This window comes from Jaculus jaculus, chromosome 12, assembly GCF_020740685.1.
Source record: "Jaculus jaculus isolate mJacJac1 chromosome 12, mJacJac1.mat.Y.cur, whole genome shotgun sequence".
Lineage (NCBI taxonomy): Eukaryota > Metazoa > Chordata > Mammalia > Rodentia > Dipodidae > Jaculus > Jaculus jaculus.
In genome coordinates, this window is record NC_059113.1 from 103,648,803 (window position 1) to 103,674,796 (window position 25,994).

A 25,994-nucleotide genomic window follows, 5' to 3' on the forward strand; every position below is an offset into this window, starting at 1 on the left:
TCAGCTTGTTAATGCTGTTTCTTAAATTACTATTTGGTCTTATCTTATTACTAAGTAGTGTTGCATAGCATAGATATGTGTCCCCCAGACCAAGGCTACTACTAGGCCGTAGTCTATTTTTTGCTATCTCCCTTCTAAAATTATAACAGGTCAAAAGACAAAAGAAAGTGTGAGGGATGATGATGGCAAGAGAGCTGAGACAAGACATGATAATGAAATTTATCTTTGAAATTTTATGATTATTTTACTTTTAATTATATTCATTGCATATATATATATATATATATATATATATATATATATATATATATAGTATAATGTATGTATGTATGTATGTATGTATATGGCTAGTTTTCCAAAACTACTTAGGATTTTAGATTGCACAGTAGCTAAACTCTTTTTCTTTTTTTTTTTTCCCCCAGGGATCCTCTTTATTTGGTCTCTTGTATTAAAATTGCAACAAAAATTATCAGGCAGTTATATAATCTGTTCTTGTTTATATTTAATTGTTCGTGGGTGTAAATTCCTTTTATAATTGAAATCTCTCTACAATAAATCTGAGAAATGGAATAATCCCCCTAATCGTGATGCTGAGGGTTCCACTGGGATGGTCTCAGACATTATAATTCCTTAAACCGTAGCCACGGTCTGTTTTCCAACCGACTTTTAAATCCCATTTATCTTTAAAATTATGAGCGTCTCCAAACATTCCCCAGGCACAATCAATAGTCCACACAAAAGTTATGTACCAATTATTTCTTCTAGCCTTTAAGCTGCAGTGCTCCTGGAGGGATTCGGGTCAAGGTCGCTGGGGGCGAATGCAGAGAAGGAGCACCACCTGGGGAGCACGTGGAAGGGCTCACAGTGGCCTTGCTGTTTCTGTTCGTTCTCAGGCATCTTCTCGGTGCTGAGCTTGGCCTCTGAGTGCACCACCCTGGCGGCCGAGCTGCCCAAGGTGTCCTACGTGAAGGCGCTGGACGTGTGGCTCATTGCCTGCCTGCTCTTCGGGTTTGCGTCCCTGGTGGAGTATGCAGTGGTCCAGGTGATGTTGAACAACCCCAAGAGAGTCGAAGCAGAAAAAGCCAGAATTGCTAAGGCTGAGCAGGCCGAGGGAAAAGGCGGGAATACAGCGAAGAAGAACCCGGTGAACGGCGCGGGGACCCCGGTCCACATCAGCACTTTGCAGGTGAGAGAGAACGAACCAGCGCGCTGACTCCTCATCTCTGCGTCGTGAAAACCGCCTGCTCTCATGTTCTGGCCACATACCACCGTCTGCTGGTCCTCACTATGTCCTTTTCGACAGTGCTACACTAGTATGCATAGGGAGTTTGCTGACCGAGAGCAGTGAACTTTTTCTGATTTTCTGTGGCTGTTTAAAATTTTAAAATTTTTTGTTTTGTTTTATTTAGTTAAGAGTGACCGAGAGAGAAAGAGGAAGAGAGAGAGAGAGAGAGAGAGAGAGAGAGAGAGAGAGAGACAGAGACAGACACAGAGACAGAGAGAGAATGGGCGCGCCAGGGCTTCTAGCCAGTGCAAATGAACTCCAGACACGTGCGCCCGCTTGTGCATCTGCCTAACGTGGGTCCTGGGGAATCAAGGCTTGAACCAGGGTCCTTAGGATTCCCAGGCAAGTGCTTAACCACTAAGCCATCTCTCCAGCCCCCAATCTCTTTTTAATTCATCCCATCCATTTTCTTAGCATAAAGCCCAGACCTTCTAGAAAGCTCTGGCTACGTCTTTGAGGGAGGCCTCTTCAGGTCCTATCACTTCCTCATGCTCAAATTCTCTTCCTGAATAACGAAAATGGACTTTTCATGAATACAGAACTGTCACGGTTTAAATAAGTCATACCTTTGATGAATCTTCTCTCTTCCTCTTCTATCCACCATGTCTATGTCATTATTTTGAGGCGACTTTCTTGTAGATAACACAGAATTGGGCTTTCATGCTTTGATGGGAACACTATTTATATTGAATACAGCTGTGGATACATCAGCCTTCTGTCTTCACTTTTTCTGTTTGGTATGATTTTTCAAATTCTGGTTTCTCTTACTTGCTCTCACACGGGTTAGCATTCCATTTTGAGTCTTCTGTCTTGTTTTTAGGGTAGTATCTCTTTGTATAACTACCTCAGAGTTTGCCTGTGGATGCTGAATCAAGTGTACAAACCTTGTCACATCATCCAGTGCCGTCCTTTCACTAGTTCATGCAGTTTGCATCCCTTTGTCTACTTGTATCTTGTAATTATCTTAAACACTTCTTCTGCATGTATTTGCAATCACTACAGTCAGAAGCATGGCTTTTGATTCCTTTTCAGATTTAATTTAGAAAACTCAGGATATAAATTCTCTTATTACAAAATTATTTTTGCTGACCATATTCTTTTCTTTTATCCCTAGATTATGATTTATTGCCTGATTTTTTTTTAAATTGGGCTAACCATTTTTAATTTGGAGAGAATTAAAAAGGTTTAGACACTCTTATTATAAGTTCATTATATTCATTCAGTGTGCTCGATAGATTGGCTTACACTAATTATCTACATTAGGAGCCTTGAAGGAGTAAGCCCTTCAAGTCTGTGCATCTCCTCTAGGTCAGACTGTGGCTGTAAAACACTTTACACCACGTCTTTTGGTGCTTTTCATAGTCATGGGGTCAGTTCTGATAGTCACTATGTCTGCATGCCTGAGGTCTCCTGGTCCCAAGTCTGGCAAGGCTCTGCACTGTGCTGGCCTTATATTTATGGAGACAGTGGGAAAATAAATGTGTCTTGCCTCAGTGGCATTTGTGTGGATATGTGGCCTGGTTTCATTTGTATTAATTATGTTTACTTAGTACTTTTATAGAACACATATCTTCCAGTTTCTCAAGTTTGAATTACTCTGTGATGTACCATTCCTTTATTAAATCTTTAAGTTTTAATTAATATATTCGTCTAATGCATTAATGCACATTACAGTGCTATACACTTCTATTTCAGCACTGTTTTTGTTGCACTCCACACTTAAATTCTTACTTTATTCAGGTCATTCTGTCAAAGGAATTCCTCTATCCGTGGTCGTGTGCAAATGTGCTGGTAAGAACTGTCTTCCTTCTGCGTGAGGTTCAGGTTTCTCCTTTATTCCTGAAGGATGTCCTCCTGGAGAAAGGACTGCGGGATGTTGGTTCATTTCTGTTAGCACCTAACAAACACTGTGCCTCTTTCTTCTGACCTTCAGACTTCTCACATGAAAAAAGCATTTTAAGGGTCCTATGGGTAATGCCATTTATCCCTGGGTTTCAAAAAGAGTGCATCTGACATTTAGGGATCAGAAGATTATTAGAATATGTCTTGTATGCATTTCCCTGGGTTAACATTATTTGGAATTTTTTTTATCATTTTGAAAATGAAGGGCTATGATTCTTACTGGATATCAGAATTTTCAGTTATTATTTCTTAGAGTATGTTTTGCATACATCCCTTCCTTCTCTCTTTCTAGAATTCTGATAACACAAATGCTGCGTTTGTTAGAGTTCCGTGTCCCTGGGGCTCTGTTGATTCTTGCTAGTGGGGTTTCTCCCATTTTCAGATTAGGTAATGTCTCCTTTAAACTTCCATTCAGTGACTCCTTTACCTCTCCCTTTTGTAATTCACATCTATGTTACTTATTTTTGGATTTTCAGTCCTAAGTTTCATTTAGTGTGTTTCCTACTGGATGCTTGCATTTGATTATTGAGATATTGAAGTTTGCATTTTTTTTTTTTTTTTTGAGGTAGGGTCTCACTGTAGCTAAGGCTGACCTGGATTTCACCATGTAGTCTCATGGTGACCTTGAACTCATGGCAATCCTCCTACCTCTGCCTTTAAGAATTTGCGTTTTTAAAGCATATTTGCAATAGTTCATGGAAGTTTTTATTTTTATAATGGATATATTAATAATCTACAAATTCCTTATATTTGACATCTTGGACTGGACATTTACTGATTTTTTAAAAAAAAATTGTTTATTTTTATTTATTTATTTGAGAGTAACAGAGAGAGAAAGAGGCAGAGAGAGAGAATGGGCGCGCCAGGGCCTCCAGCCACTGCAAACGAACTCCAGATGCATGTGCCCCCTTGTGCATCTGGCTAACATAGGTCCTGGGGAATCGAGCCTTGAACCGAGGTCCTTAGGCTTCACAGGCAAGCGCTTAACAGCTAAGCCATCTCTCCAGCCTGATTTACTGATATTTTAAAATTCAGTTTGAGATAGTCCTGTGTTCATCATTTGATGGATCCTTTTCCATGCAAACCTAAACATTTTCAGAGTCTGAGGCTCTGAGTCCCATTTAAAGCCGTTTTTACTGCTCTCTGTGTCCTGGTGGGGCAGGGAGGGAGTGTGGTACCTCATAACTCCAGGCTCCTCTGTGAACCTGGACTCCTTTCAATGGGCACGGTTTACTGACACAGCGTGAAGGACCTTTGTGGCTGTTTGGTGGTAGAAGTTATGACTCTACACATCCTGCACCATTGTGCTGCACATTATGCCAGCTCAGTTGGAAGGGGCGGTAGGGGGGATGCTCACATTACTGTCAGCTGGGGATGGAAGAACATTTGAGATGTGGCAAGACAGAGCAAGTTCCTTGTGGGTTTTTTTCCAGTCACTACCTCTTATGAGCCAAACCAGGCATGTGTAAGGCAAAAGGAAATAAAGACACTGTCATCAGCATGTGACTTACTGGGTGGAGGCCACAGGGCATCTGCCTCCTTTCCTCCCCTTGATAATCACCTTTGTCATGGCTCTCACCATAATCAAATTCCTCCCCTTCCTCCTCTTGTTTCTTCCCTTGTTACTTACCACTCTATTGATATTATCTATATTTCAATACTTCCTGAAACCACCATCTGCCTAATCCTCCCTCTTCCTTTTTTTGCTATAAAATATAACTCCCAGGGGTTGGAGAGATGGCTCAGCTGTTAAGGAGCCTGCTGGCAAAGCCAAAGGACCCAGGTCTGATTCCCTGGGACTCTTTAAGCCAGATGCACAAGGTGGCCCATGAGTCTGAAGTTCGTTTGCAGTGTCTGGAGGGCCTTAGGTGTCCATTCTCTCTATCTCTGCCTCTTCTTTCTCTGTCTCTCTCAAATAAATACATAAAAACAAAATTTTTTAGATATAATGCTCAGGGTTTCCATGGACATGAGCAGGAAAAAAAAAGGAAGACAGTTTGCTCTCTTTTCATGGAAGTGCTTCTTGGGGCCTTCAGCATCTTCTTTTTGTTCTGTATAATGTCTGCAACAGCCTAATGATTAATTCCCCCCCCGTCTCTCCTTGAACTCTGTAGCTTAGGCTGGCTTCCAATTTATGACCTTCTTGCCTCAGCCTCCTGATTTCTGGGATTGCAAAATCTGGACCTCCATGCCTGCTTTACCATTAATGGATGGCACTCTTTACTGGACCATTTCGGCCTTATTTTAATTACGCATGAGGAAAACAACTTTCCAATACATTATGAATCCCTTTCTTAGCACTTTGCCTTCGCTCAGTCACTAGCAACACCTAAGAAGCTGGTGGTACTGAGAGGAAGTGAGGTTTGCTTGGGAACCTCAGAGAGCTGCACAGAGAAGATCGAGCAAAGTTTCTCCTCCTGAAACACATTCATTCCTCCCTTCCAAAATTGGAAAGAAGAGTACCTGAGACCCCTATGTGTGTTGGAGGTGTTCAAAACCTCATCTTTTTAAAAGTTTTTCTTTAAATTATTTCATTTCAGGAAGAGACAGAAAAAGGGAGAGAAAAAGTATTGGCACGCCAGGGCCTCAGCCATTACAATTACACACCAGACACGTTTACCACCTAGTTAACTTGTGCCTGCCTCACCTTTGTGCGTCTGGCTAACTTGGGATCGGGAGAGTAGAACATGGGTCCTTGGACTTTGCTGACAAGCACCCTAACTGCTAAGCCATCTCTCCAGCCTGACCTCATTTTTGGACTTACATTCCACCATTATCTCCCTATCAGTTACTAATTTATCATGCTTCCACACATCTTCCTTAACTGGAGTCATAAATTAGTTAAAATATTTTCTCAGAGGATAAAAACTTAACAAATTTAACCACATGTACATTTTAATTATCTCTGTTTAGCTGCTATCAGAAGCATATTTATCTGTATTCTGGAGCTGCTATGACAATTTGCTACAAAAGTTATAAAGAAACGCTTGCAATTTGAACAATTGTCAGGAAGTTTGAATATCTAATCATAAAGGAAAATTATTATTTTTACTGTATACTTGTCAGAATAAAATTTTACCTATAAACCCATATGATGAGGGAGATGAGTTCCAAATAATTTAGGATTGACATGGATACTAAACATTCATTAAATCTATAAATTGATAAATTTGCAAGATTGTTACATGTTGTCACATGAGAGCTTACTAAAAATAAAATTTAAAAATAAGATTCTACTTTCTCTTTTTTTTTTCTTTTCAAACAACAAAAAAAGATTCTACTTTCTCAAAAAGGTGTTAAAACATGAAATGATAATCTAGTTTTCAGCATGTGGGGTTTTTTCATGACTTTAGTGCTCATATAAAAATGTTATCATCAACATGTAATTGCCTGATTCCTTCTTTTGAAACTGCTTTATTAGAGATTCCAATAATTTGAACACTAAATTGTTAACTTGTATATTTTTCTTTTTATTCAGCAAAATAGTTATAGACCTTTGTTGTTAACACGACTGTACTTGCAACTCTTAGTACTTTCTATACATAGAGGTTTTATGATCAAAAGACAAGAAAATTATGTCCCTACACATGATTTTCAATAAAAATAAAATAAAGCCAATGTTCACCCATGAAGGAGAGTTGATTCCCTATGCTAAAAGTTATGTTTTTAAAACTTAGCATTGATTTATATTCCTTAAAATATATACAGATTAATCCTTCTTTTTATCATAAGCATGAGACAATGCACAAGTGTTCAGCTGAGGAAATTGTAAACCAAATTATTTGCTTTTTCTCAAATAATGTACTGAAAAAAGCTTAGAAGTTCAAGCTTAAAGCATTAAAGTTTAATCTGAATCATTTTTATTCTTGACACTTATTATTATGCTCCCTCATTTCTGTTATCAGTAATTTTCAGAAGTGGCACTTATATAATGGAAGTAAATGAGATATATGTTTATAAGGATCAATTGAAGAATTATGAATTGTAGGTTAGTATAGCCAAATTTATTTTAGAAATGTGTTTAGTAAGATCATTTTCCATTATAAGTGGCTTATTTCAGTCCTTATCTTCTGATAGCATAAAAATTGAAAATAATATTTTTATTATAAACTCATGCTTTCATGCATATATGCAATTTCATAGTGAGGTCAAATTAATAAAGAAATATTTTGTTGTTGATAAAAAAAATCTCTTGTGAATGGGACAAAAACAGATCAATCAGCTATAGGACTTGTTAAGGAAATACCTGGAGGGGTTTTACTCTTGCAGTTGGAAGTTATTCTGCTCCCCCAACCTTTTTTTTTTTTTTTTTTTAGTTTCTTGAAGTAGGGTTTCACCATAACCCACGTGGACCTGGAATTGGACTGTATAGTTTCAAAGTGGCCTCAGACTCATGGTGATCCTCCTGCCTCTACCTCCTGTGTGCTAGGCTTAAAGCTGTATGCCACCATGCCTGGCCTTCTTACCCCTTTTGTTTAATGAGTCATTGTAAAAAATTCACTTGTAGCACATGGCCACATGTACATACACACATACACACACACACACACGCACACACACACACACCATTCCACTTATTTTGAATATAATTCATTCACCTCTTTGAGATATTTCGGGGGATTTAACTGTTTAAAAACAATAAAATGAACTTGAAGCATTTTGGAGTGCTTCTATATATTCTTGCTTAATTTTGAAGTTGTTCTCCTACTTATGTGATTATATATTTTGCTAATCTGAATCTTTATGTGGGTTAGAGACAGACTGCATCAGCAAAGACATCAATGCCACTGTCAATCTTCAATAGTCCTATTTGGAAATAGCACCAAAATTTAGAAGCAAAAGCTTGTTTAATCCATCCATGTGGGTAATATTTCCTGGATCATGATTTCATACTGCACCAATAATGGATTTTTACTTTTTGGTACTTAAACTAAGAAAACTCTGAAGCCTCAGATCACCTAGTAATCTTGAGTTTATGCTTATTGCTTGGGGAATATTTCAGAGTCCTAAATGTCTAAGTAACCTGATAGTTTAATCAGTTGACTCATATCCCTGTTCTTCCTGGTGAAAACAAATACTTTCTTGTAGAAACTCATTTTTTAAAAAAATGTATACTTTTTTTTTAGGCAGGGTATCACTCTAGTGTAGGCTTACCTGAGACTCACTCTATATGCCAGGATTGCCTCAAACTCATGAAGAAGCTCCCACTGCAGCCTCTGGTGTGGTGTGCTGGGTTTATAGGCCACCATGCCCTGCTCTAAAAAGTATCCTTTATGGGCTGCAGAGATTGCTTAGTGGTTAAGGCATTTGCCTGTGAATCCTAAGGACCCGGGTTTGATTCTCCAGTACCCTCATATGTCAGTTGCACAAGGTAATGCACACCTTTAGAGTTCGATGGCAGTGAGGCCCTGGCACACCCATTTTCTCTATCTGTTTCTTTCTCTCCCCTACCATATATAAATAAATAAATAAATAAATAAATAAATAAATAAATAAATATTTTTAAAATATAACCTGTAGAAGAGGATACTTTAAAAATAGAAAAGTGGGCTGGAGAAATGGCTTAGCAGTTAAGTGCTTGCCTGTGAAGCCTAAGGACCCCGTTTGCAGTGGCTGGAGGCCCTGTCATGCTGTTGCAGTCCGGTTCGCATTGCTGGTAGAAATCACCCAACCAAGAGCAGCTTCTGGGAAAAAGAGGTTTATTTGGCTTACAGGCTCGAGGGGAAGCTCCACGATGGCATGAGCAGAGGGTGGACATCGCCCCCTGGCCAACAGAAGATGGACCACAGCAACAGGAGGGTGTGCCAAACACTGGGATGGGGAAACTGGCTATAAAGCCCATAAGCCCACCCCCAACAATACACTCCCTCCAGGAGGCATTAATTCCCAAATATCCATCATCTGGGAACCTAGCATTCAGAACACCTAAGTTTATGGGGGACACCTGAATCAAACCACCACACATGCCCATTCTGTCTCTCTCTCTCTCTCTCTATCTGCCTCTTTCTCTCTCTCTGTCTGTTGCTTTCAAATAAATAAAAATAAACAAAAAATGTAAATAGAAAAGTTTCAAACAATTGTTTTCCATTGTTATCATTAGGTTGGCGAGACCAGGTGCAAAAAGGTGTGTACTTCCAAGTCTGATCTGAGATCGAATGACTTTAGCATCGTTGGAAGTTTACCAAGAGATTTTGAACTATCCAATTATGACTGCTATGGAAAGCCCATTGAAGTCAACAATGGGCTTGGCAAGTCACAGGCGAAGAACAACAAAAAGCCACCCCCTGCCAAACCTGTCATCCCCACAGCGGCGAAGCGCATCGACCTCTACGCCAGAGCGCTGTTTCCCTTCTGCTTCCTCTTCTTCAATGTAATCTATTGGTCTATATACTTATGATGCAGCTTTTCATCTTGTATAAAATAAATGCCGTTTCATTGTGATCAATCCAACTCATAATTGCCAATCTGTGAAAACTTTTGCATTTTCATAGCAATATATTGCATTTGGGATGTCACTCAATTATAATAAAATGTGCACCTTACTTTTGAATGGCAGCATGATCTCGTAATGTCTGTACTCCAATAATGGTGTATAATATGTATAGTGAACATTTTGCTTTAGGAATAAGTAAATAGTAAGCATAACACATAATATACATGATATCTCTTCAGTCAGTATAAACTGCAAATGCTTCTGATAATCCTGGTTTTAAAAAATGATGTGCACGCTGACTCTTGTCCAGGTTACAATTTCAATGTATGTAGTATTTTAAATTTCATTCCTTGTAACTTTCAAAGAAAGTCATCTTATTCTTGTATAATTTTAGATTGTATTTATCCCAGATTAAGTCAAATCATATAGCATATTGTTTAAACTTTGTAAGTAGAAATATATTAGTAATAACTATTCAGGCTCTATGGAGACATAAATTTTAAAAATATGAATCAGCTCATTATAAAGTGTGCCAGCATTGAAAAAATTCCAGATCATAAGACCTAATAAGTATTTTGGAAAGAGAGACATCTTGACCTTTATAAATGCATACTGAATTCTGTACCTGATGAAGTAAAAATAAATATAGTATAGATTATCCATAAGTATTTTGGATAAAAATTAATTAGTCCATCTATAAACTGAACTATATTTTCATTAATTTTATTTGTTGATACAGAATACATAATATCATGCCTTAAAAAGTTATATGTATTTTAAGTCTGAATGCAGAAAATGATGTGTATTTTCATGTCACTTTTAGAAATCCAAGAGGAATTACTAAAAGTATCTTGATATGGAAAAATTAACCAATCATTAGAGGACTTAGGTTTTTTTTTTCATTTTATTAAAATGCTTACATATTTCAAGTAAAATGCAAAATGTTTCCTGAATTTGTTTCTTGTTTATTTGAATGTTTTGGATATGATACAAAATCCTGAGTAAGTAAATAATATTTTTGTTCATGTTAAATTTCTCCTTGTGTTTTCTTTCTTGCTGAAATTCTAGACATACGAGACTAACTTGCATTGAGCTTGTGACCACCTGGAACTAAGAACTAGGCTGCATTTTATGACACCCCCATCTTATTTTTATGAGATCTCCTAAAAGTTCCACATCCATTGCACATGAATATTGCCATCACAGCTAAAATTAGAACCATTAATAATTCACATAAAACACCAAAAATAATTTTACATTATTTGGAGAGTTTTTGTAGTTGAGTGTTTGTATGATGAATTCAACATATATAATGTATTATAAGTATTACAAAGGCAAATCATCATATGGATTTCAATGACATTCATTTCACTGAAGATTTTGATTTTATGAAGGTCCTCATTGGCTGTGAAATCTCTTTAATGAAATATAATTTTAACCTCTGTACTCCTTTAACAACCCCTAGTTATGAAATCATACCCATTTGAATAAAGTTTAAATGTCACAAGTAACCCTACTTATAATCTTCAAGCTCTCACCCAGGCAGACCCAGGGCAATCATGGTTTAATGGCACTGTGGTAGTAAAAAATACCTCAAATAGAGCCAGACGTGGTGGCGTATGTCTTTAATCCCAGCACTCGGGAGGCAGAGGTAGGAGGATTGCCATGAGTTCAAGGCCACCCTGAGACTCCATAGTGAATTCCAGGTCAGCCTGGGCTAGAGTGAGACCCTACCTCAAAAAAACAAAAAAAAAAAAACCTCAAATACAATGTAAATAACTTAAAAATTCACTTTCAGTGATTAGGTTTGTTTATGATGTATTTAATTTTGCAATCTGCATTCACTTTTAGGAGTTTGACCTAGAATTTTAGTTGGAAGGTAAACCACATACAGGACACATATTGAAATGTACTTGTAGAAAATAATGTGAATGGATTTTTTTTCATATCCCAAGATCGTGTATATGTAAAAACAAATAGAACATTACAATTCCTGTCTGTTGAAAGTGGTCTCCAAGCATTAATGTCTGAACTCTGTAGCAACCCTGATCTGTGAACCTTCAGTAGTGAATACTTTTAGACGATAATAGGGTGCCCTGCTTCCTTAAACTCAGTATTTTTTTTTTGTTAAAGTCTCTACTATTCCAGTTATCTGCTCAGAATAATGCTGTTTTCTGATGAATTCTGTCCAGGATTATCTCTAGTCTATATAATAAAGGAAATTTACTACCCTAAATATGTTATTTATATATTTATTTTGAGACAGACCGAGAGAGAGAGAGAGAATGAGTGTGCCAGGGCCTCCCACCACCGTGAATGAAATCCAGATGCATGCACCCCATTGCATGCATGTGCAACATGGCATGTTTGTGTCACACCATCTGGCTTACAAGGGACCTGTAGATGCAAACATGAGTTCTTAGGCTTTGCAGGCAAATCCCTTAACTGCTAAGTCATCTGTTCAGTCCTCCCTAAATATTTTCATATTTCTCAAATCTCACATATTGTGCCCTAAATAAATTTTGTTTATTCATAAATGTTTTTCTTGGATACTTTATATGTTATGGGCCTGTGTTATCCAAAGACTTCCAAGATGAATAAAAACAACCTCCCACTATTGAATAGAGTCAAGAGTGCATTTCTGAGCATGGTGATTCATGCCTTTAATATCAGTGTTAGGGAGGCAGTAGTAGGAGGATTGTCATGAGTTTGAGGCCACCCTGAGATTACATAGTGAATTTCAGGTCAGCCTGGACTAGAGTGAGACTCTGCCTTGAATAAAAAAAAAAAAAGAAAGAAAAACACACAAAAAAAAGAGTGGGTTAAGGAAAATGTATAACAGCTTTAAGTCAAATGAAAACATAAAGCACATTAGCAATAATAATCACAAAATGTATCAAAGTAATTTATTTTAAAATGCTTTGAAAGAGGGGTTGCAGAGATTGCTCCATGGTTAAGATGCATGTCTGAAGAGCCTAAGGACCCAGGCTTGATTCCCAAGTACACACTTAAAGCCAGATGCACAAGGTTGTGCATGTTTCTAGAGTTTGTTGGCAGAGACTAGAGGCTTTGGTGTGCCCATATTCTTTCTCTTCCCCATCAAATAAATAAATAAAGTATTAAAAAAAAAACCTCTGATAGAGTAGAGAAATATTTTATTGTAGATAGTTGAAAATGATTTAATGATGGATTGTAGAATTTTGAAGCTATAAGTTTTCTAAAAGTTAAAAAACAGAATATAAATTGTAAAATGCAGGAATAAGCAATGAAAAATTTTAACATGCTGTTTGAGCTTTATTAACTAGTTAACGCTGCTGAGGAAATGCCAAACAGGTCATCCTGAGCTGATGGTGTAATGTTCTCCAGGTAATGTATATTTCTTAACCCAATCCCCTAACAGATGCTAATCCTATAATTTGAAGCTATATTCAGAAAATTCTACCTTGCAGCTGAAGGTAAGTGCAATTCTATTGCCCTGGATGGTGATGTGCTTCCCAGGAGAGCAAAGTCCCCCACACCAGCAACGGCTTGCCAAGACTTGCAGGAAAACTAGAGGACCGCTAGCAATTACCTCAGAGAGGAGGTTTTATTGGTCAATTACTGAGGCCTCCCCTCATGCCACTGAGGGCTTGAACAGAAACATGTTTTGAGAACTGGCTAACAAGATGAAGAAGCCATCATTTCATTTCTTCAAGAGCTCAAGCCCCATTTATTATATAAACCTGTGGGACAGACCTTTATTTAAGAGCTATAAATGGACTGGGAATAAAATGGCATTTGACAATAGAAAATTCCTGTTTGTTTCCTTTGCAACCTCCTTCCATGTAACTTCTGAAAAATGTTCCTTCCACAATGTGAGGCTGTTACATAGCAGCAGCTTATTGGCTGGTCTGATAAGGAACTCCAGAATTTTCCATGAACCTAAGTCAGAATCTGCCAGCCTTTAACCACAGAGCTGATCTTTTAGTTTATCCACTGACAGAGTATTACATAAAACTCAGTAAGAGGGAATACTGAGCTGGGTGTGGTTCCTGGAGTCCCAGCACTTGGGAGGCTGTAGCAGATAGTTTTAGGTTCGGTGAGATAAACTTCTAGATCAGGCACAGTTATGGAGGAAGGGGTTCATTGAAGCTTACAGATCCAGGGGAAGTTCCATAATGGCAGAAGAAGCTGTCTTCTTTCACAGGACCAAACACAGAAAGAGACAAGCACAAGACAAAAAGTCATACGGTACAGCACACATCAGGAACTCCAGCAAGGCACACTTTGCATATTTTTAGATTGAAATCTCAAACCCATCACCACATCTTAAGATTTGCCCAGTGACACTGCCTCCAGCCAGGTGCTTGCAAACTACAAACTAATAAAACACTGAATGTATTGGTGAGGGGAGGCACCAATTCAAACCACTATAGAGGCAGAGGTAGGAAGATAACTGTAAGTTTGAGGCTAGCCTGAGACAACATGGTGAATTCCAGGTCAGCCTGGGCTAGAGTGAGACCCTACCTCAAAATGCCAGCAAAAATGACTAGTGAAATGAGGGAATGCTATAATAACTTCTGCCTTGGAGTATTAGAAATCCAGGTTACTGCTTGCTCATTCAAAAGCTCTTTCATTTGAAATTAACAGTTTCTAATCAGTGCACTTGGAAGGTTTCAAAATTTTAGATGCAACATAGCAGACAATGCAAGAAGGCAGTAGGAATAATATGAGATTGAAAACACTTCTAAGTTTTCCATATAACCCCAAGACCTTGTCAAGGATTTTTTTTTTCCTCCACCCTATCTGTTTTTCTTAAAGAGATTATCTATCTATTTATTTATTTATTTATTTATTTATTTATTTATTTATTTATTTATGAGAGAAAGACAGTAAGGAATGGGCACACCAGGACTTCTAGCTACTGCAAACCAACTCCAGACACATTCGCTACCTCGTGAATCTGGCTTACAAGGGTACCGTGAAATCAAACCTGGGTCCTTAAGCTTCACAGGCAAGCACCTTAACCACTAAGCTGTCTCTCCAGCCCTGTTTATGTTCTTAAAGGAGTAAACAATAATGTAGAAATCATCTATCAAAGTGTCTTATAGTAGTTAAAAGCAAATATTTGGAAACACTCAAGGGTGACTTCCCACTTAGAAGTCTTTAAATCCTGGTGAGTTACTTAATACCTCTGGCCCTCCTCTCAGTTTCCTTCCTGACAAGAAAGCGTGAAGGACTGCACCTCACAGTGGTATATCCTGAGAAATGAATGTAGTATTACATGTAACATACATGTAATTTGCACTTGTCTAGTTTTGTTTCTTAGTAGTCCCACTATGTATTTCTAGCACTATAGCTACTAATGCCTCCCTCCCCCAAAAAAATCTTGTTAAAGGGTGTTAGGCCAAAAAAAAAAAATACATAGACATTTTGATACATGTTACATGTTAGCTCTATTGACATAAACATGGAATACCGAATAATTTAGGAGTAAGTATGGTAGAAGGATTTCATAGATATTCTTGGAATGAGCAAAGCACCCTTTGAAATAAACAGACCATACTTAAGGCCAGGTTGTTGGTAATAAAAAAAAAAAATAGCCTGTTAATGGTGGCATCCACACAGTTAAGACACATGCTTTGTATACTTTCCACCCTACTAAAAGAAAAGGTACAAATAAATTAGAATACTTCAGACCCCCTGAAAGAATGCAGGAGTTGTTCCTGGATATGTTAAACATGCCATAAAAATTGAATTTAATTAATTTTCATTATGATTATCCTAGGAAACTATGATTCTGAATTTCTTTGTGAGACATAAAAGTGACATTAAATTATATTAAATAGAATTATGCCAGTGCTTTGAAGTTTGAAAACCCAGCCTCTAAACGTAATGGTAATTCTCAATTAACATAACAAATTAACCTAATTCTGTACAAGTAGTAACATGTATTATTCTGAATTCATCCTTAAAATGTATGAGACCATCTTCTAACTAATAAAATCTTGTTACCTCTCAATGGAGCAATATATTTTATATTAAGACCATGATTTCTGTACATTTACTAAAGAAATATGCTGAACTCTAGAGAGATAAAAACATGTAATGCTAAGGAGATAATGGGTACATTAATTTACTAAATTAGTGAATTTTTATTAAATAAAAATTTTTATGAACATATCATGTGTTTGAACCATCATTTCCCTCCACCCTGCCCCCACTCCACTGAGGGGCCTCCTCAGTGGTATTGCTGGGACTCACCATGGTGTTGTGAGTCATGAGATGTGAGAGCATCAGTCAGTCATTGTAAGGGGACAGTACCTGTGGGCATTCCTTTCCACTCTGTGGCTCTTACATTCTTTCCACCCTGTCTTCCACAAATTTCCCTGAGCCTTGGTGGGTGTGTTTTAAGTCTACCTTAATGTTGAGCTCTCAGCAGCTTCTGAATTTCTGCTTTGATGCATTTTGAGTGTCCTTGGTGTCTGTCTCCATCACCCTGGTGCTGTTTGTCAGGTTCACCATGAAAGTAGCTGTCTTACCCATTTCCCCAATTCCTCTGTGGGTTCACCTGGGTCCTGGCTGATATGTGAGGGTTTTATCTTTGGCTCTTGCTACCTTTTGACAAAGAAAATCAGATTATCCAATGGGCAATGAGGTCAGCCTAGGTTAAGTGGGATAAGCATTATTAATTAAGAGAGATTTTGATAGGTGTGTTCCCTCTTTGGGCCACAAACTAGTGGGATCTTTCCACTGGAATCCATAAATTTGGTCTCCATAAGATTCTGACTGGTTCCCAGTTCCAGCCTGAGTTCCTTTTCACTGAGCAGATCTCTTAACAAAGCAGAGAGCCAGTGGTTACACACATAGCCTGGGTGCCATGATTGCACAGATGTGTGCATCTTTTCAGTGTGGTCGCTTTTGTATAGCAGGCTTGTAACTCCCAGTACCAGAAGTTGTTTGCAACCTAGATTGAACTAACTATTGATCAGAGAGACCTAGATGGTCCCCAAAACAAGACAGGCTTCTGTTAAAGCACTCGATTACAAGCTTGATGTGAAAGGTCAGGCCCTGTGGCTGAAGACACCACCGCTGACTGACACAAAGCATCCATCTGGAAGGAAGCCTGGTCCTACATGGCGTACCCCTCATAGTGCTGCATGAGCTGCTAGTGAAAAATGGCCAAAAACTTGTGTGTTAAATTAGTGAATTTAAACTACGGATACATTTTGGAGGAGGTGGTATTAGAGAAGAATTCAGTGACCTCAAAGACAGGAAAAACAAAAAAGCAGATTGAAAATACAGCCTCCCCATTGTACTAGTTACTGGTCTTTTTAAGGTCTTTTAAATGTATCAAGGTTTTTGACCAATGCAAAAATTAGGTTAGGGTTTCATTAAAACAATTAATTTAAAAAGCAAGTGAAAAAAACTGTAGAACAATTTGGTCATGAATATATGTTTCCTAGATGGAATTTCTGGAATTTGATAACTTTCAGTAAAAGGTATTAAAATATATTGATACAGATAACGTCACCTGTACATTAGAAAAAGCCCTGGATGTTTCACTTGATGTGATTTAACTTCTGAAGAATTTTTTTAGTTATAGATCACTAGGTATATATTTAGAGATAGATAGACAGGTCATTTTACTTTCCTGAAATTTTCATGCCATTGCCTATGGAGTGTTTGGTACACACACACACACACACACACACACACACATTTGTGTATTATATATGCTCCGTATACCTGTAAATAATTAGATATATCTTACATCTCTATGTGATTACATATGTACAATAAAACATTAATTGGATTTCTATTTGCAAGTGAAATATGCTATATTTTCTCCTTTTCAAGTACTGCAGGATATCTATTTAATGTATGTTCCATAATAGTTTCACATTATGGTTACATTAGAAGCTTTTGGCCAGGATGCCTATTTAAAGTTCAAATAAAATAAGTGTGCGTTAATGGATAAGAACCAGATGGCCTGCAAAGAAAAATTCAATTTCAACAGATTGTTCCATTTATTTATTTGCATGTTTCTTCATTAAAATACTCTCATTTTTGAATGTACCCCAGACTCATTCTTCTCGGCCTCATAAAAATGAACTCTACCACACCCTCCTTCCTCCCATATGCCAAGAACAACTCCTATTCCCTGTGAACCACATAATTCTGGGAGGAAAGTGCTTCTTTGCCTCTCCATTTGCATATTCTCATTCTTTAGCATTTATAAAATATAGGGCAAATTCATTCCATTCCACAAGGCCAAAACACTCCTGCCCTCAAAGACACTGGGGACTTGCTGAAGTTTTGTGAGACTAACTTATCTTGGTTTTAATTGTCAAGCTTTAGTGCTATTACAACCTCTAATCCCAACTCTTTCCCCTTTTTTTGGATAGAACCTCACACACCCAAGCCCTTTCTTCTGCCCTTTGCCCCACCTTGTCTGTGCTTGCTCACAATTCTCCAAAAACTGTTAAACACAAAGTCCTGATTTTTATTTCTCTTTGTGTAGGGTTTAGAGTATTTGATGCATCTGTCTTGTCAATAACAAAGCCAAATCACATCACCTATGCAAATGTCCTTTCGTTTGAAGGCAGTTTTATCTATGTTATACATCCAAACATCATATGCACCTTAGAAAAAGGCAGGAAAGGAAAGAAGGGAGGGAGACAGAAATAAAGTTATATTTTGAAGTGTTATTTTGGTATACTCCTTTAGTACTTAGTAGGCATCAAAGAGGTAAAACTGTTAAATTTGCCCTTACAAAAAGGTTGGCCAGTCTTATTTTTATGTCATATAAGTTCTATTTATGCATTTGGATTCCACTAGCCTCATAAAATTATTTGAGTGGCTTCCTGTGTTTTACTAATTGCTGGAAGAAATAAAATAGGCCTGGAATTAGTAGTTCTTTGAATTTTCTAGAATTTTTATGAAATAACTTTGGTCTGATGCCACTGAAGGCAGATTAGAGGACATTTAGAGTTCTTAACTTATTTTAAGAATTGTTAATCAATTCAGATGCTTCTCTTCTTCAACAAATTTTGATAATTCATACTTTTCTTCCAGAAAAATGTCCATTTCATTTAGGTTCTGAATTTATTGATTTAACATAATTCATGAAATGACATCCTGTGGAATATACAATGATTATTATGATGTGTGTCACTATAACCTTATGGCTTCTTTTACTATAGTCACACTTAAGATTTCTATTTTATTTTTCTTAAGAAAGAATCAGCTTCTAAAATGGCAAGGGGTAGACATACCTATAAATCACAGCTACCGGTGAGGCCAAGGAAAGAGGATGGCAAATTTAATCTAGGCATGGTGACTCACGCCTTTAGTCCCAGCACTCAGAAAGACAGAGGTAGGAAAATGTGAGTTCAAGTCCAACCCAAGAAAACATGGTGAATTTCAAGTCAGCTTGGGCTAAAGTTAGACCCAAACTTGAAAAAGAAAAAACAACGAAAAGAGAGAATGGTAAATTTAATGAGGCCAGTCTGGGATAAACAAAGAGATCCTGTCCCCAACAAAAAGTAGAAATTTAGCTCCTTAATTATTGTCTTCCTTTGGTTTGAATCATTCATGTCTCCTGTGTCAATTATACTCTTTCCGTTGTGTTTATGAAAATGAAAATTCGGCATGGATTCTAAGTGCTCATTTCTTCCAACAGTCCTTGCTGACCAGCAAGTACACTTTAGACAGTAAGCTTCCCTCAGCACTCATTCCCTACTTTAAATACACAGGTATTGTGCTGAAGCTGAAATACCACTTAAATTACATTTATTTTGTAAGTGAAGATTAGTTACAAGAGTTGATTTTATTATCCAAATATCAGGTGTTTGCTACTCCTTGGTTTTTTGAATTTTTTACTGTGTATATCTGATGAAACTAACCCTTCAGAAATATTCTTAATTTTTTTCATATGTATGATTGTGTAGGATATATGTGGCGTGGTATATGATATGATTGGCATATGTACATGTGTGTGCAGATGCATGCCCTGTCCACCATCACGGAGAGGCAAGAGGAAAGCCCCAGCTCCTCCGTTGCTCCCTTGCATAGTTACTTGACACAGAATCAGTCACTCAACCTACAGCTTCCAGCTTTTTTTTTTTTTTCAGTCAGTGAGCCTGTGATTTTCCACTTCCTGCCCCATGAAAGGACTGGAGTGATAGATGGATGCGGATGCAGCCAGGCCAAGATTTTCTAAAATATATTTTTATTTATTCATTTATTTGCAAACCTCTCTGTGAGAGGCTTCTCTGAGAGAGAAAGAGATAGAGGAGAGAGAGAGAAAGTGAAAGAGAGAGAACAGGCTCACCAAGGCCTCCAACCACTGCAAAATAACTGCGGATGCATGCACCACTTTGTGCATCTGGTCTTACATGGGTACTGGGGAATCAAACCAGTTGTTAGGCTTTGCAGGAACATGCCTTAACTGCCGAGCCGTCTTTCTAGCCCATGCCCACGTTTTCTAGGGGGATGTTGGGAAATTAAACTCTCGTGCTCCCAGCCCTCACACGTGTCCGGCACTGGAACCCACGGTGCCCACTTCCCAGACCCCATCATGTTCTTTATATGCTTCAATTAGTTCTGATACCTTTTTAAAACTACATATGTATACACATGCATGCATGTATCTATTATTCATTTGCATGCGCATGATGAGTTCAGGATTAAAGTTTCATAAAAATTACTGAGTTAATTCCTTTGAAGGAATTTTGCTATCTAAAACAGTTTTTCATGACTTTCCTTTACAATTCTAGATTTTTCTCATATTATCATATCACTTTGTTTTGGCCAGCTTTCTCATCTCTCTCATATTGTCTACATTATCTATATCTTCCCTGAATTACATAATAATCTGTTAGGTGAGTTACTTTAAACTCTCCCTTTAACACTCACATAACCATGGTAAAATCTAGACAGTTGGAAGGTCATTCTGCACAAGCTTGGCTGGTGATCTTCAAAAATGGCAAATTCATGGGAAACAAAGGACTGTAACTATTTGGAAAAACGTAAGAAGGCATGGGATCTCACAGCACCACAGCACCTTGCATGGGACCCTATAATATATCACAGGCATGAAGAGAATAAGTGGAGAATTAAGAACAAAATGTATGATTGAATTGAATACTGCCTTGATGTCAGTGCATGAGCTGTGGTTGCACACCTTGGCCATTCGACATGTGATACTTACAGCAAACATTAGCAGAGAGTATTTTCTTGTCAACTCTTCTGTGAATCAGAAATAATTTGAAGGAGCTAAGGAGATGTCTTAGTGATTAAAAGCTCTTGCTCAGTCTGAACAAAAGGATTAGTGATTAAGGTGCTTGCATGCAAAGCCTAAGGACCCAAGTTTGGCTTCCCAGGACCCACATAAGGCAGACACACAAGGTCACACATGCACACAAAGTGGCACACACTTCTGGAGTGCAATTTCAGTGGCTAGAGGCCCTCTCACTCCAATTTTCTCTCTGTGTGTTGCTTGCTCTTTTGCTCTCTCTCATAATAAATAAATAAAAGTAAAGGCTCTTTATTGCAAAGCCTGCCGGCCTGGGTTTGATTGCCCAGCATTCAAGTAAAACCAGATGCAGAGTGGTGTATGTGTGTGGAGCTCATTTGTAATAGCAGGAAACCCTGGCCTGTTCATATACACATGACCATAGATATACATACATATAAATAAATAAGTAAAATTTTAAAAATTAAAACAAATTTTAAAAGTTATAAAATAAAATTTAAAATTTTTGAATTAAAAAATTAAAAGAATTTCAACTACAGAATTTCATGTAATGTATCTTGATTAATAGGCATGTGTTATTTAATTTATTTTTTAGTATTTTGTGTTTATTGATTTATTTGAGAGAGAGAGAAAGAGAGAGAGAGAGAGAGAGAGAGAGCGCATAGGCATGTTTATACATATTGTTTTTAATGGTATGTTGAGTCTGTCTGCCATGTACTACATCCTGAATTCCTTTCCGACACACGCTGTCCAGCACCTGTGATTCTTGCATTTTTGTGGACTGCCATCCAGATGTTTGGTTATGTCTCACTGTGGTTGGTCTCTTCAGTGATCGCCTCACTGGTCATTGACATGTCTTTGTGAAACGTCTCAGCATTTATTTGCATCATTCCACATTGACGTGTTTGTGTTCTTGCTGCTGTTTCTTACTATCACGCACCTCATCATATGTATTGCTCCTCGATTTTCTCCTTCCCCACATGTGACTTTTCCAGACTGAATATCTTGCTTGGAAGAAGCTTTCCTGACACTTAATTTCACTCGTCTCTTTCCACGTTCATTTTCTGGACTTTGTTTTATATCCCAAAAAGTGTCGTTTGGAAAATTCTTCTTGGGATTTTACAATTTTACTTCTTATGTTTAAACCTTTTATCAGTTTTGAATTGATTTGTAAGCATGGCATTAAAATGAGGATGTGATTTCATTAGTCTGCATGAGAATATTTCATTTTCTAAAAGCTTATTGAAGAGTTAGTTCTTTCCTCACCCACGCTTCATTTTTGGTATCACTGTCAAAACCCAGAGGTCAATAAATTCAAATGCTTAGTTCCAGGTCTCTGTGTCTGTCTTTATGCCAGAAGGCATTGCTTTGACTTCTATGTTTTTAGTATACTTTAAAAATCAAGAAGTGTAGCCCTTGATATATCTTTATTATTTCTTAAGATGTCATTTTCAGTTCAGAATCTTTCATGGTTTCATTTAGAATTTATTTCTACCAAATGGCACTAGGAATTCATAAACTTGTGTGCTACAGATATCTTAAAAAGATCCAGTCAATGGACATACCTCTCCATTATTTGTGTCTTCCTTAATTTCTTTTGTCAACTCTTTATAGTTTTTGTTTGTTTTGTCTTTAAGGATGGATCCTTCACCTTTCTTGGTTTCACCTCTGGAATTTTATTTTATTTTGGCATCTACTGAGAAAGGAATTTATTTTCTTGTTGGTTTCATTATTAATGTAGAGAAGCAATACTGGCTCTTAAATGCTGAGTTTTTTTGCTCAGAAAATTTACTATATGTATTTATTTGCTCTAGACATTTTAAAAAAATATTTTATTTTTATTTATTTATTTGACAGAGAGAATGACAGAGAGAGAGAGAATAGGTGCACCAGGGCTCCAGCCACTGCAAATGAACACCAGGTATGTGCACTCCCTTATGTATTTAGCTTTCATGGGTCCTGGGGAATCAAACCTGGGTCCTTTGGCTTTGCAGACAAATACCTTAATGCTAAGTCATCCCTCCAGCCCTGGAAGTCCTTATAATAAAGGATATAAGGCTTGCTTTTCCTGTATATAAGAATGTGTCAACTTGCAAATGGAAAGTTTAAATTGTTTCCAATTTTTTTATTTGTTTCTTTTTCTTTTCATGTTGTTCTGGGTTAAAAGGCATTTTATGTAATTATTTTGTTTGGCATGTTCTTTTTTTAATCAGAATACCATATACTGAGATCATGAGATCATGTGAGATCATGAACCTCTGTTAATGTTTGCATTTCAACCTTTTACTTTAATGACTATTTTGCAAAAAAGAAAATGGTATTTTGTGTTTTTTTTCTCTTTAATGTTTCCACTATGAAGTCCTGCGCCACTCAATTTTTGTCGTTCAATTTTTTTTTTGACTTACAGTAACTTTAAGGACATTATTTTTCCTTGTTATTCTCAATTTTGGCTTGATAGGTTTGTTTTTTTTAGTAAGTGAATTATTCTCACCATTTATTAGATTTTAAAGCTTAAAGATTTTGTTATCCTTAGATTAAGAAATATTTTAGCTATTGTCATTTAAAACAAACAAACAAAAAAAAACCCAACTCTACTCTTTTTGAATATAAAATAACCCTCAAGAGGCTCAGCTGTCCTGGTCCTCAGACAGTCATGAAGTGTTCGTCCTGGGGACTGAGTGGGGTGGAGCCTAACTGGAGGAAGTGGGTCACTGGAGAGCGCGGTTACACCATGGTGTAATCTTCCCGCTCTTTCTGAAACTCCTATACTTCTTTCTCATCTTTTCTTATTAAAGTGCCTAGTTCTAATTCTTAGTTATAATTCCAATGATACACATAATTTAAAAAGACACTGTGGAGAAAGTCTGCCTACATTCATTCTTGAATGCATATGAGTAGTAGACCAACTTTTATACTCATGTTCTCTAAATGAAGAAGTTGGCCCAATAACTCAAAAATACAGTAGGGTGTATCTTGTCTACAGCATCCATTCCTTTCCTCATTCCTATGAGCATATAAAAGTGATTTAAGGAAGGAGGGCACTTTGTCTCACATGTTAAAGGTACAGTCACCATGCTTGCTGCCTCTATAGTGAGGAAACAGAGAGAAATGAATCCTGACGCTCAGCTCTCTTTGTCCCGTTTGCTCAGTCCAGGACCATGCTGACCTATCTCCATGAAGCCTCTCTGGAACACTCTCCCAGAGCTGCGTCACCTAGGCAATTCTCGTCCCTTCAGGTTGACAGCTGGCATTTATGATCCCAGTTCTAGAAACCGTCCCTTTTAATTTCTAAAGTTTCCGTGCTTACATTAATTATATTTTCCAGGAAGTCAGAGTCTGTCTTATTCAGATGCACTTAGAGCTTGTCTTCGACTAGCAAAACCCTTCTAAGAGCTTTCCAATGGTAAAGACACTAAGTCTTTTCCAAAGGTGAGGCTAGGTAGGTGCTTGCCCATGGCTATTTTACTAGCATGTGTACAAATATATTTGACTTCTTGTTTTTTTTTTTTTTTTTTCTTTCTGCACATTCACCATAAAGGGAGGGAATCTGTTGACTATTTCCTGCAAACCTCTCCTTCCCAGCCTATCTCTTAACCTCGGTCAAGTTCCTCTTGATGCATGTTTATCTCAAATTTTTTTAAATAAAGTTTTGTTGTATTTTATAGACTATTTTATAGTTTAAAAAAAAAATCTAGCTCCTAATCCCTTTGACCACCAGGATCTGGACTATGAAATGTCTAAGAGGAATTCTTTCTGTTGCGCATGTTAACTATAACCATATCACTTTACTGTTCTTTGATATTTTTACTAGCTCTTTTAACTTTACCATCTGCAGTTATTTGAACTTCCTTAAAAACATGTGTTGATGGAGGCATTTTAATAGTTTAAGGGCACAATTACTTCGTTTTTACTAGAAAAAGTCTTATGAAAGTGGTTTGGAATCACTTGTGTCTGTGTGTTTTGTTTTCTTGGCAATTTTTAAAGTTCAGTAAATGCCATTTTTTTTTAAATTGCCTCTCGAAACATTTTCTCATACTAGACATTATTTGTCTATAATAGGTGTGATTTTTATTTTATTTTACTTTTTGACCTACAAATGCTTTATTAACCATCAAACTGTGGCAAATAAAAGGAGTACGTGTCACATCAGGCATACGTCAGGAAAATTGCAGTATCATTTTCCTTGCTTTCTTAACAGAAACCATGTTTTATAATATGCATAGTGAGAACAACTGGGGTGGTAACTTGATGTCATTGTCTAGTAAATTATAGGTTCTATCTGATTTGTGAAATAATTGTGTCCTGTTAATGATAGTAGAGGCTTCTAAAAGACCTGATGCTATGGGGACATATTGTAAAAGTGTGAGCTATCCCTGCTGCGGGCTGTATTGTAATGTTTCATTATTTCTTTAATTTGAACTATCTGCATCATGGGAAGGATAGCATTCCATTTTGACCTCCATGGTACTGAGCCATGGGAAAACGAGACCAGAGGCCAGTGGACCTATAGCATCTCGCCATCGTTGGTGTTTCCATCCTCCCTTGTCTTAGCTGTAGAGCTCTCCCAGGACTAAACTGGAAACGCATAAAATTCCATAATGACTAGAGTATCCAAAAGCCTTCCTTGTGTAAGGATGCAGCCACCTCTGTTGATTGGCATTAGTTCCATTAGAGTAACTAGTCAATTGTCAATGGAAATAATTGTTGGTTTGAGTACAGGCAGTTTGAAATGTCAAGGTGCTTCAGGGTATCTCTTCTATCCACTTTTTTTTTTTTTTTAATTCATAAGGGAAAGTTAGTGTATCAATACGATCAAATTCCAAGTCATTAGAGATCATGAGTTCAGGGTTTCCATCCTAACACAAACCACTTTGTCAGTGCTTGATAACAGAGAATTTAGTAATAATGCTACTCTCGTTCTTAGACACTCTTAGGAAAATATCTTGAGATGCAAGCATGATTGAATTCTTTCTTCACTTTGGGAATCACATCCTATTCAATTTGCTCTTATTTCTCACCCTGGGAGGTTTTTCTGCCTCAATGGTCCAGTTCAGCCATTGGGCTGATGTTATTGATCAGGGTTATCTTGAGGAACAGAGCTGATATAATGAATGTATGTTATGTTGTTATTATTT

The 25,994-nt window shown here is 37.3% G+C and overlaps 1 protein-coding gene across 1 annotated transcript in view; it reads left to right on the forward strand.

The window, feature by feature from the left end:
• The window catches only part of Glrb (glycine receptor beta), a 72,188-nt gene extending 61,536 nt beyond the window's left edge, over positions 1 to 10,652 (forward strand). The window contains exons 9-10 of the mRNA XM_004655888.2: positions 894 to 1,186; positions 9,288 to 10,652. Coding sequence (XP_004655945.1) covers positions 894 to 1,186; positions 9,288 to 9,584 — 590 coding nt within the window. The 3' untranslated portion in view covers positions 9,585 to 10,652. The remainder of the gene's footprint in view (positions 1 to 893; positions 1,187 to 9,287) is intronic.
• Positions 10,653 to 25,994: the final 15,342 nt, after the last annotated feature.